The following is a 12,363-nucleotide window of genomic DNA, read 5'->3' on the forward strand; positions in this document are numbered from 1 at the left end:
TTCGATCTTGATGAAGACAACCCGGTAGCATCGAAAAGTCGACGGGTGACTGTTGAGGATGTAGCTGACAAAGAAGATGGCAGGCAGTATTTTGAACTGTGTCCTGATGCCGGCTGGACGCTGAAGCCCAGTGAAAATCGACAAGAAGGGGAGGGATATGTATCGATAGACATCGAAACCATAGACCATATCGACTCGTTTAGAAGTCTTTAGAAAAAACCGGCACTTTTCGAGATGGAAAAGATAAAGATCGAGAATTGTTTAGATGAGATTCTCGCCTGGCTTAGATGGATTTTTGCATTAAAAAGGATCCTGTTTGGCTGGAAAGATACACGTCTAATGCAATAGAATGAGTATCGATGGGTATCGCTATGAATGGGTGCTATTATGGTGATATAGGGTAGGGTATCCGCTGCTCGTCTGGGTCGCCAGCCATCCTGCTTCGCACCATACCGCCTGCTAGAGCTGCTATCCACGCTCCTCGAGTCCATTGACTGCAGAAACAGAGACTAATCCGAACCGGGAACACTTTGAGCAGACGACGACGAGTTGAGCTGAAAAAGAGATATCAGTATGTGATCCAGAACGAGAAAAACACATCACTCACGCAAGCAGCGGCAGCCTTTCGCTTGTACGCCTATGATAGTGACAAGTTAGGGAATATGATGGATGGGAATATCATAATAGTCACATACCTCTTTGTCGGCATTCGAGAGCTTGTTCCAATAAGCTGCAAAAACGCATGCAGGTTCTGTTTGGTTGCCATTCTGTTGCCAGTCAAGAGCGCACAAGTTCCTAGTGTGGTATGAGTGGCATGAGTCTTACAAATTTTCGTATCAATAGCAGACATAACTTACCGCGCAGTGACATTCGCAGTGACTCGCATCGGTTTAGAACTCGGTTGTCGTTTCTTTGGAGGTTCTGGCTTGTGTAGCTCCGAGTCTGTCGCCACGAGCTCCTTCTTGAGAGCGAGTGAAGTTGCATTTGTAGCCGACGAAGTAGGTCGTAGTACTACTGGGGCACACGAATCATTGTTGGACGATGGTAGGTCTGGTGATGGTACGGCAGTCGTAGGGAGGCTGGTGTCAGAACTCGATGGTTTCGAAGCGAGTGTTGTAGCGCTATAAGCCGAGGATGAAGTAGCTTTAGGTTCGATGATAAGCCCATCACTGTGAATAAAAATATGAGCAGTGCCAAGAAGCTCGAAAGAAAAAGTTCTTACAGTGGGCTCCTGATCTGTTGCGACAAGTGATAAAGGTTAGAAAAAGACGTGAAGACCATTGGAAATGCTCACCTCCACATCGGACGGGATCTCCTTTTGCTTGCCTTTGTCGTGTCGCAGAGATGATGTCGACTCAGAGGCCTATGAAATGATGTTAGAAAAAAACCACAAAGTGCACAGCACTTACTTTTTCTTGAGTATCGCACATTGCATGAGAAGTGTCGGGAGTAGTAGACTGTAGCGTCAGAGGAAGAGAGTGGTCAGACTTGTGTTGGGTGTCCTCGGTATCCAAATCTTCAATGCATTGTTTTTTTCTTGCCGGCTCCGCTTCATTGTCGGTAGTATCAAGTGAGGTTGCTCTTTTACTAGTAGGGTTGCTTTGGGTAGGTTCGGCAGGGGATTCGATTTGGATGCCTTCGGTGATCGACTCGCAAGAGGAAGCCACGTCTTCGTGCTTAACCAGTTTGATACCTTTCTTCTTGACGTGATAATTATACCACTGTGAGTAGTTGTCCATCATTAGCTTAGTCGCTTTCCAATTGTCGACACAGAGTCGAAGTTCGGGACAATGTCTTCGTAGGGTATGGAACAACCAATTCAGGACATCGAGGGACACTTGGCCAATGGATGCAGGTGCGAGGCCCTGGCTATCGAGTTGTCGGAAACTGGAAAGCATGATATTGCGGATGGTCTTCGCACGCTGAGCCGTGACAGTGATGCCTTTCTTATCCTGGAGGTACTGGCATGATACATTGATTCCCTGGGCCATACGCCTAGAACCTCGTGATGGCTGACCAGATGAGCCCGGCTTTGCTGTTGTATTTTTCGGGAGCTGCTCTAACCAACTTTTCTTTGTCCATGACCGGACCAATGGGTAATCTTGTGGGTTAAGCTCGTTGTCATAATCTTCTCTTACAAATCCATCCAGTAGAATAGGCTTTTGTTCGTCGGAGGAAGACGCACTGTCGGAGGGTGATAACCGTGATTCCAATGAATTCGACACGATTGAGCTTGTGGAACTTGCACTCTTGATGTTGACGAGTATGGTCCTACATGTAATTAAGAACTGTGCACTGTGCATATATGCGCATATATTAAAGGAAGCTTACTGTAGGGTATCACATTTAGTGCTCAGAGAAATATTTTCATGAACCAGGGTGGTTTTCTCGGACTGCAGACGGCCAATTATATGCTGAAGTTCACTGACGTCTCGCTTAAGTTGCAAGATCATGGTGCTATGATCAGGGAGATCGTGCTCAGGAAGAGTTAAACGAAATTTATCATCAGCCTCCGTTGATGTCAGTAACTGTTATTAGCTGATATTGGTCAATTCCTGGAACCTACAGTGCTTCCGTTACGAAGATAGGGTTGTTCCCACATATGTGAATGATGGGATCCGCCAGATTCCAACTGTTGAGAAAAGGACTGTCGAGAGTTTGCTTGAGAGATATGAAGATGTGGGTTTCCGGTTAACGCTGGATCAATTGATGTTTCGAACGATATCGTCGACATGATAGTAATGGTGTAAGGGTGTATGCTAATTACATAAGTCAAGAAAGGAAATTCAATGAAGTCCTTACTATACAATCACAACGTGCACAACATCGAAGTTCCTCACTCTACCATGATACCAGAAGCTGTACAAATTTTCTTTGATATGTGCTCCGAACCTGACATCGATGGCTATGAGGCTGACACTAGGTATGTTCACTATCTACTATGAAATATTTCTAATGTACTATTCATTATCAAAGCTTGTGTGTGTCAGAGAACTGGTCAGAGCGCTCTGACACACCTTTCTTGAGCTCATCGGATGATCTTCTCCTCGACCCTGCATACTGGAAGGCAAACCCAGAGAAGGAGTCTCTAATGAGACAGCGCATCTTTGGTCAAGTCACGTTTGTAGTATCATATCTTTTCTCAAATGCTGTTTCTAACACACCAGTAATAATCAGTACTACTGTCCTTGCTCCCGTTTGTGATTTGGAGAGCATTACAGAGCCCGAAAGCGAACCGGACGCACATAACCTCACACCAAAAGCCCCACCTGCTGTCCTTGCACCCATCTGTGATTCGGATAGCATTACGGAGCCCGAAAGCGAACCGGATGCACCTACAACAGCCCCACCTACTGTCCTTGCACCCGTCTGTGATTCAGATAGCATTACGGAGCCTGAAAGCGAACCGGACGCACCTACAACAGCCCCACCTACTGTCCTTGCTCCTGTCTGTGATTCAGATAGCATTACGGAGCCTGAAAGCGAACCGGACACACCTACAACAGCCCCACCTACTGTCCTTGCTCCTGTCTGTGATTCGGATAGCATTACGGAGCCCGAAAGCGAACCGGACGCACCTACAACAGCCCCACCTACTGTCCTTGCACCCATCTGTGATTCGGATAGCATTACGGAGCCCGAAAGCGAACCGGACGCACATAACCTCGAACCAACTGTCGCAACTCCAGTACACAAGCCTATCTTCGCAACACCAAGTCCTCCCCCCCCTACGTCAATCTATTGGAAGTATGTGTCGAAGGAGGAAGATGCTGCGTGGTATGACCGATCAGGGAATGATGACAGGTTTCGTGCTGTTCGTGAGATCAAGCGAGAGCTTCAAGCTCTCTGCGATAGTAAGTAGTCTTTTTCGGGCAAAGTTTCAGGCAAAGAAGATGTATCGTTTTATTCATGTCTACTATGTACCTATGCTTCGTCGGGTATATGCTCTTCAATGCCACTCATTTTGATGATATCTAGTCCTGGTCTCTCCACAAGATAGAAAAGAACACCAGCGATACCCGGAAATTGATGTGGGATCATAGCCACGACGGATTGTACAGTAAAAACTTCAATGAGCTTTAGCGAAGCATCGCCCTGATAATGACATGCGAAGATTGTTTGGAACGAGCTTTCAAGGAGTTCAGGATGTGGTGAACCAAACTCTGACACCATTGCGAATGTCTTCTCTTCATCATGGACTGACATGTTGAAATAAAATAGAACTTCTGCGATGGTGATCTTCCCGTCAGTCAATAGCTGCGATACATGAGTTTACATCATATAATACTAGTTGAGGGGGAAAAATGCACCTTCACCATTCGTGCTATCCTTGGCTGCCGTGTCATGGCATTTTCTTTCCATGCAGATCGAGCCACTTGTCCATTTGGGAGGCGAAGACGAGCCCACCTTGTCACTGGAGGTGCACTTGTAACATGAATTTCATTTGCAGTAAGATAAGAAAGGATGGCGTTGGCTTCACAGGTTCGGGTGGCATGAGGAGACCTTTCCCGTCATCGCAACAAGACATAGCCTTGGCCAAGGTCTTGAGAACCTCGTGGGAGTGCGCTGCTCAAAGGCTCGATACATGGAATAAATGCTTTGATTGCATTGATTTGACATCGGCGTGCAGCTCGTTGTGAAAGATTGGTGTAGACGGAAGAATTATGGAGACGAATTTCTTGAGCTAAGTTGCCAATTGTTCGTTCCATTGTCCACTGTGATGAACAGATTGGCGGTCCTTTGTTAGCTGTCTCAGGTGCAATGTGCGACAAGGAATGGATCCATGGTCGAACAAAGTGAAGTCGATCAAGTCGACGTTGATAGTAGATCTCCTCAAACCGCAGTAAAAATGTAAGAAGATGCCTATGACCATCAACGAGATCAGTCCGAGGGATATGGTACTGTTGCATCAAACGCATTCCCCAAACAAGATCGCATAGATTTGTCCAGTAAGGGTCAGGAAGGATTCCGTACAGTGTAGCTGGTCCCATTCCGTAGAGGTACAGCAGCCATTCCCAGGCCTTGTATCCACTATGGATCTTTTCTGCAGGGTTACGTGGCGGACGGTCGAATGAACCAGGTAGAAATGAAGTTGCGTCAGCAATGACGGTTCCATGTGCTTTCCACGTTTCCTTGGTGAGAACAGCCCAATCCCAGAGAGTTTTATTGTCCGTGGGGTCGGCTCGAAATGTACCTCGCCAAAGAGGTATGAGCAAGTCTCCGACGTTGATGGCAGCAACATGCATGATGTCAGATCCAAAGCAGAGAGGGACAAGTAAGATTCGGCTAGTGTCAAAAGCACAGAAGATACTCGGCTTCGTTATCCCAGTCTCAAGACGTGCCTGCTCGTACTCGGCCATATTCCTACACCAAATGATGCGCTCCAAGTTATGCTCGTAGTCGAATGATCCGGCAGGAGGAAGCTGATTGATTGGAACATCGGGATGAGCATCACCTCCATGTGGCCGTAGAAGAGCTGGATAGTAGGTTGAGCCACCAGGCTTGTGTCGCCCAGGAAGTCCGCAGTACAGGCGACAGCCCATTTTGCCGTGGTGACCAACAAGGCCAGTCAAAAACACCATTCCGGGGCCGTCAGCAGTTGCTACGAAGAGGAAAGGGTGTGATGTGAATGAGATCTCACGTGCACCATCCCAAATGACAAGACCTTCGGTCTGGATAGCACGTAAGTGATGGAGACCAGGAAACATGAACGAATCGAGGTTTTTTGGTTTTTTGGGGCCAGGAATAATACCTCCAGGGAGGACGTATTTCTTCTGGTAGCGTTCATCTGGTGCGTGGTCGAATAGGACCCAAATATACACCCAACAGTCAGATTGCTTCGATTCATAGAGTTGAGCGCCATCGATGGAGAGCATAAGTACAGAATCCCCCTCCTTGATTTTGCCTGATTGGTATGCCTCTAGGTACTGTTTCCCATGAAGGATATCTTCGTATATGTCAGGGATACCTCCTGTGATTCTGAGCTCTTCGAGAATCTTTTGGGTGCGTTCATCACGCCATCGCATCTTTTCTGCGTGGTCAGGGTGACGCCAAAGAGCTTGGAGTTGGGGACCGACAGGGAAAGTATCAAAGGTCTGACGAGCCACCTTTTTCACCGGGGTGCTTTTTTTCATGTCCCAGCGATGTTCTCTGCATCGGGGACACTCGTTGAGCTCAGCAAACGGGCCTGTGAAGGCAAGACATGTATTGAGGCACATGTCATGAGTGATCGGAATGACTCCACTCAGTTCTGTGACTGCGCGTTTGATGCGGTAATGGCTGTAGATATCATCTTCTGGATGATGCTGCATGGTTGCCTCGCGGATAAGATCATATGCGTTGACAGTCAAATCTGCAAAGTAGTATTTGAGCGAGAGAATGAGATCAGGATCCGTGGTGTCTGGAAGTTCACGAGGAGGGTTACGAAGGCGATCGATTGCATCTGGAGGAAGATGTGTACAAGGGTCATTGAGCGAAGCTTTTCGGAGTGCTGTGATAAATGATAAAGCGTCTTGAGCATCCTCGAGTCGAGCCATGCGGTGTAGCTCTTCTAAATCTTCATCTGTCCAACCCATAGTTCGCATCTGGGGCCCACCCTCCCCCACATCCTCAAGGTTTTCACGTGCTGAGCTCAAGTCCTGGCCCAGGTCTGCTCCTTGAAACTCGTCACCAGGCTCATTATCATGCTGACTATTGTCGTCGACTAAAGGTTCGTGATCGTTGTCGATTAAAGGCTCATGATCATCATTGAAGAAAGGCTGATTGTCATCCTCGATGGAGGGCGGATTATCATCTGTGACAGGCTGTAGCACTTGATCAGAAGTATTAGGGACGCCTGAATCTCATTTGAATCAACATCTCGAACATGATCAGCTAGATTACCATGAGTACTATCCGAGTCAGCAGTATTAACCCCATCTCTCATGTCCGGTTCAATAGGCTGGACGTCGACATCAGCCTGGGTTCAAGGGTGTCATGAGCAGGCGTCGCAGTCGAAATGATGGTGATTTACTCACATTGGAACACTCCGGCACATATGGTGCTGAGCCGTATGAGATTTCCGGCACATCAACAAAGTTTTGGTGAGTTTCCGTGCGTCCTTTCTTCTTTGATGGGCCCGGAGATGCAAAATCATCGTTATCGTGCATATCAGGTATGCTGTGGTGTCGTTTACCAGACAAGACAAGAGGTAATGGAGGTACTGATGTAGACAGAGGTTGCTGTGATGTAGCAGATACTAGAGGGTGTTGTATTGCCTGAGCAGATGCAGGTAGGAGTGAATCCAGCTTCGCTAGCCTGCCAGGTCTATGCTGGAAGTATGTTGTTCGACCGACCTGCTTGGGCTCCCGTCCATTCTTGCATAGGCAGATTTCGCAGTCGCAAAGGTATATAGTGATATCTTTGCTGCTAGAATTAACTTTGTGGATACCTGCTTTGAGGTTGCTGATGTCCATGATAGTAGGAGCAAGGGACTTTGTGCAAAGATTGTGATCGAGTGCGAGTGTATATCTGTGTATGTGCAATGTTGTGCAATGTCGTTGCGGTGAAAACTTTGCAAAGACGAGTTCGAAAATGCAAGTTTGTCCCGAACGACCCTTGCGTTTACTTGCATTTTCGAACTTTGCACAATTTGTTGCATTTTGTATTTTTGACGTCTTCAATTTCTTAGATTTCTATCTATTTGCTTCTGTCCTTCGACGTCTATTGCCACGTATCCCTCCCCTTCTTGTCGATTTTCACTGGGGCTGAAGGAGGGCCAAACTGGCTTTGAAAGGTATCAGCGATATAAGGAGGGTGAAGGTGAAGATGAGTGGGCTCCCTTTTGCGATAAGGAAGAATGGGGTCTTGCAGAGTGGCTTGTTAAAAGCCTCGGCCAGACTCGAACGGATGAATTTCTGAAGTTACCGATAGTAAGCTTTGTATTGATGACTATAAAGTATGCACTGACCATAGTAATAGACACAAAACTGCACAAAACCTTCATTCCACAACAATCGATTATTCCTACAGAAGGTTGATGAGCTGCTGCATGGACCTGCCTGGAGTTGCAAGAAGGTTAGTGTCAAGGGAAATTGAACAGACGAGAACGGACAGTCACTGCATGAGGATGTTGAGCTTTGGATGCGTGACCTTGTAGAGTGCATCAAAGATCTCATCGGAAATCCTTTATTCAAGGAACATATGGTATATACACCATCATGAGCATACCAGGACGAAGCAGGCAGTCAGCAGCTCATTGATGATATGTGGACGGCTGATTGGTGGTGGGACAAGCAAGTGAGTAGCACATTGATTTGAAACAAGAGAAACGAACTTACCTTCAGATCAGAAAGAACTGCCTGAAGGAGCCACCATAGCTCCCATCATTCTGGCTTCCGACAAGACAATGTTATCGCAATTTTGAGGCAACAAATCTGCATGGCCTGTTTACCTGTCAATTGGCAATATTGCAAAGGAGAAACGACGTCAAACATCTGCACGTGTGACAGTGCTGATTAGGTACCTACCAGCCACAAAGCTCGACTGCTTCACCTCCGATGCATGTTCCCTCGCTGGATACCGACTATTCCATCACTGTGTGTCCCTGCTGCTGGAGCCCCTCATCGCGGCTGGTGAGGATGGCATAGACATGGTTTGTGCTGACTCATTCATTCGACGAGTATACCATATACTTGCTGCCTATGTCGCGGATTTCCCTGAACAGTGCCTGATCTCTTGCTGTAAAGAGAACCATTGCCCTAAATGTTTGGTTGCAGCCAATGAACAGGGAAACCCACTAAATTCATTGATGCAAGATGTGGAGTTGACAAGGGAGATACTGGAGAGATGGAGGAGTGGTCAGCACCCTGTAGAATTTGATGAGTATGGGCTGCGTGCTGTGTACAAACCTTTCTGGGCAAACTTACCGCACACCAACATTTTTATGGCGTTCACGCCAGATCTCCTCCACCAACTGCACAAGGGGGTCTTCAAAGACCATCTTGTCAAATGGTGTCTCGACATTGTGGGCAAAGACGAAATTGACGCTCGCTTCAAGACCATTCTCCATTCCGGACTATCCTGGTCTTCGACATTTTAAGAAGGGGATATCCAACATCAAACAATGGACAGGAACCGAGCATAAAGAGATGCAACACGTTTTCATGGCGCTAATTACCGGTGCAGTCCCAAGGTGCCATATTCTTTCTGCTTGGTTTCAACGAATTAACCCGCTTTAATTTACAGTCAAGTTGCCATCGTCACACGGTCCATACTGGATTTTTGCTATTATGCACAACTTCATACACATATGAGCAAATCCCTGGACGGTGTAGAGACTCATGCCTCTCATTGTGTGATATGGCAGTTTTCACTAGGGAGTACACAGCACGAACTTGCAGCATCACTCTGTATGCTATCCGCAGCTATTCCCTTATGAGGCGCAGCTTTCCCGCGCAACATGCACGCACACTTCCCGCACTTCACGAGGTATATGCACGCGCGCTTTCCCGCGCTTGAGCGCCCTATAGCACCCGCCATCTGGAAGCATCCATCCACTGTCCACCAAGTTCTCTAGTGCGTGTATTTCCATTTGCCCTTATTTGCATATCATACCACCTTTATTCTTATCATGGACCCTTACTTACATATATCTTTACATACCTCACTCGGTAGCGCTTCGGCTCCGCATGACAGTGCTTAGGCGCCGTATATAAGCGCCAGCAGTACATAATATTACGAACTGAACTCACTTTCCACTTTACCTCCCACTTACCCACTTACTACCTAGCAGAATATAGTCGCAATCTATTCCTTGGCACCTCGCACTCACATCTCTTGTCTTGCATCATATCACCACTTAAGCAAACTCACTCTTACTTTCTCTCATTTCCGCTCACACGCGCACCTGCGCTTTCCCGCGCTTCGCATCAGCCAACCAGTAGCGCCTTCAGCGCCTACTACCAGATCCTTGCTGCACTCGCTTCCCCTTTAGGGTTGAACGCACTTGTTGTCTCAAGTATAGCAGACTAGGCAATGCGCGACCTCACAACATTATAGATACAGTCAGGAGCTTCATTTGTTCCTCTCAGTATTGTTGTTTCTACAACGGTCTGGAGAACACACGCAGTATTTCACGCAAACAAGGATGTTTTAAAGGAACTCGGAGTGCGCGAACATTTCAATATTCCGAAGTTGCATCAATTGTCTCACTACGTTCAGTCAATCAAATTGTTTGGTGCTGCTGATAGATTCAACACTGAACTCCCCGAGCGCCTACACATCGACTTCACTAAAGACACTTACCATGCAAGTAACAAGTGTGACTACGAGGAACAAATGGTATTATGGCTTCAACGCCAGGAAGCAATCTTCTGGCGGACCTCTTACCTCGAATGGATGGCCAAATGTTCCACTCAGACAGAACCTGAATGTGAGTATAACTCTGACTCTGATGCTGAGAATGAAGACTTCGATGTGGTGCCTGTTGTTTCACAAGATATAGTTCATGTTCTAGCAAAGACACCTCCACACCCTCGGCAATCTGTTCAACATCTTGAAACCATCCATGGCACCATCAATTTTCTACCTGCTTTCAAGTCATTTTTACAGAAGCATTTCCCACACAATCACATCATGCCCAGTTATCAAGATCATTTTGATGTTTTCCGACAAGTCGTCATCATCCTCCCCCCTGACCCTTGTGTATCCGAGTCTCCCAAGTGCCTGCGGGTGAGGACAATGCCTGAAGTGCTTCCTTCGCCTTCTGGACGGAAGCCAGGCTCCCCCGCATGATTTGACATGGCATTGATTAGTAGCAATGGTGTCCAAGCATCAAAGGTACTACTCACCCTGGACAGTATGTCAATGTCTTCCAATTCACACAGTATGATGACGAACTCTAAGTTACAGCTGCAGTCCGAGTTGCACAGGTCCGCGCAATATTTACACTGCCTCATCAATTTGGCGTGTACTCGCGACCCCTTGCCTACATTGAATGGTTCACGCCATTCAGAGAGGCAGACCAGACAACTGGTCTGCGTCAAGTCTCACGTTCAACTCGTTGCTTGCGCCGGAATGGGGCCATGATACATGTTGACGAAATTATTCGTCCATGTCACCTAATACCAAAGATGGGTCAATCGGTCAATCCTATGTGGACGAGCGCGAACATGTATGAGTTGGCAAGTGAATTTTACTTGAATACATTCATCAACCTTGAGACTTTTTGTATGTCCGCTATGATTCCTTAGAATATAGAATAGCACTACAGCGCTTGAGGCCACCATCTGCAGGCAGGACGCTCAAGTAGCACACAAGGACATTGGGAGGAGAAGGGAGAAATGAGGAAAAAGACAAGGGGGGCACAGAGAAAATGTATGTTTGAGTCTGATGACAAAGACCTTTCCCAACACCGCCAGAACTTGGAAAGTCCCGGTGGAGTTGCAGACAAAAGTATAGGGAAATTAGACGTATTCGACCGACAACCACTAACATGGGAGTCAGGGACTACAGTTACTACAGTGACTACAAGTGCCTCCTGTAGCTCTATATAGCCCTGACTTCAGCTACAGATCACTACAGATCACTACAGGGACTATGTAGCACTATGTAGCTGTCACTGGGACTACACCGATATTTGTTTTCTACTGATGTAAGTGTACAATGATATGTGGTTGGACAGAATATGATTTGAAGCAGAGTTAAGTGAGATATTGCAAAGTGTCCGAACCAGTGGTTGACCAAAGTTGTGATAACCGATAGTATCTGCTGATGTGACTTTGTGTTCCACAGATGCACTGTATAGTCGTCCGAGGCGGTTGCAATGAAGGAACCATCAGAAGAGATGGCGAGTGACCTAATGTTGCGAGTGTGACCAGTGCAAGGTTGACCGATCTGGGTCCCATTCGCTGAGTCCCAAAACTTGATTGCTTTGTCGCATGATGCAGAGACAAGTTGCTGGCCATCAGGTGACCACACAATGTTGCTGGTCCAATCCTCCTGAGCCCTGATGTCAAATAGAAGTTTGGCATTATCTGTGTCCCAAACCAAAATGTTGTGCAATGTTCTGGACACTAATTTGAGCCCATCTGGGCTGAAGGTGACACACAATATCATACCCAGATTACACTGGAGGGTTGAGAGGATAGCACCAGTCTCCGCATCCCATATATTGACTGTTCCATCCAATGACGTGCTTGCGAGTCCCTTGCCATCTGGAGAGAAACACAGTGATCTCGCCGGTGCGATTTCATGGAATAAAAATGTTATCATTGGCAGGTTGCAAACCTGCACATTCCAAGAGAAACAGATTTTGACTCTGGCGATCACTTGATAATTTGATCTTTAGCAGGTTTTGAACCCACACAGACAGATTTAGACTCT

General features: G+C 46.9%; 3 protein-coding genes across 3 annotated transcripts; 2 read left to right on the plus strand and 1 right to left on the minus strand.

Annotated features, from left to right (window-relative positions):
• Window positions 1-509: 509 nt before the first annotated feature.
• HD556DRAFT_1306860 (uncharacterized protein) lies at window positions 510-2,453 on the minus strand (the record flags this gene model as incomplete). Its single annotated transcript, XM_041299966.1, has 8 exons — window positions 510-554; window positions 608-637; window positions 696-795; window positions 858-1,169; window positions 1,223-1,236; window positions 1,295-1,363; window positions 1,410-2,271; window positions 2,332-2,453. 8 exons carry the CDS (start codon window positions 2,451-2,453, stop codon window positions 510-512), a joined length of 1,554 nt encoding a protein of 517 aa, XP_041162021.1.
• Window positions 2,454-2,846: 393 nt separating this feature from the next.
• Window positions 2,847-3,862, plus strand: HD556DRAFT_1441345 (uncharacterized protein; the record flags this gene model as incomplete). The annotated part of the gene is made up of 3 exons (XM_041306277.1): window positions 2,847-2,923; window positions 2,977-3,120; window positions 3,178-3,862. 3 exons carry the CDS (start codon window positions 2,847-2,849, stop codon window positions 3,860-3,862), a joined length of 906 nt encoding a protein of 301 aa, XP_041162022.1.
• A 3,113-nt stretch (window positions 3,863-6,975) lies between these two features.
• Window positions 6,976-11,325, plus strand: HD556DRAFT_1431276 (uncharacterized protein; the record flags this gene model as incomplete). The annotated part of the gene is made up of 13 exons (XM_041304993.1): window positions 6,976-7,082; window positions 7,775-7,910; window positions 7,960-8,055; window positions 8,095-8,184; window positions 8,212-8,277; window positions 8,330-8,388; window positions 8,500-8,683; window positions 8,705-9,004; window positions 9,081-9,172; window positions 9,226-9,308; window positions 10,109-10,710; window positions 10,911-11,208; window positions 11,252-11,325. 13 exons carry the CDS (start codon window positions 6,976-6,978, stop codon window positions 11,323-11,325), a joined length of 2,187 nt encoding a protein of 728 aa, XP_041162023.1.
• Window positions 11,326-12,363: the final 1,038 nt, after the last annotated feature.

This window comes from Suillus plorans, assembly GCF_016647745.1.
Source record: "Suillus plorans strain S12 chromosome Unknown HD556scaffold_18, whole genome shotgun sequence".
Taxonomy (NCBI): Eukaryota; Fungi; Basidiomycota; class Agaricomycetes; order Boletales; family Suillaceae; genus Suillus; species Suillus plorans.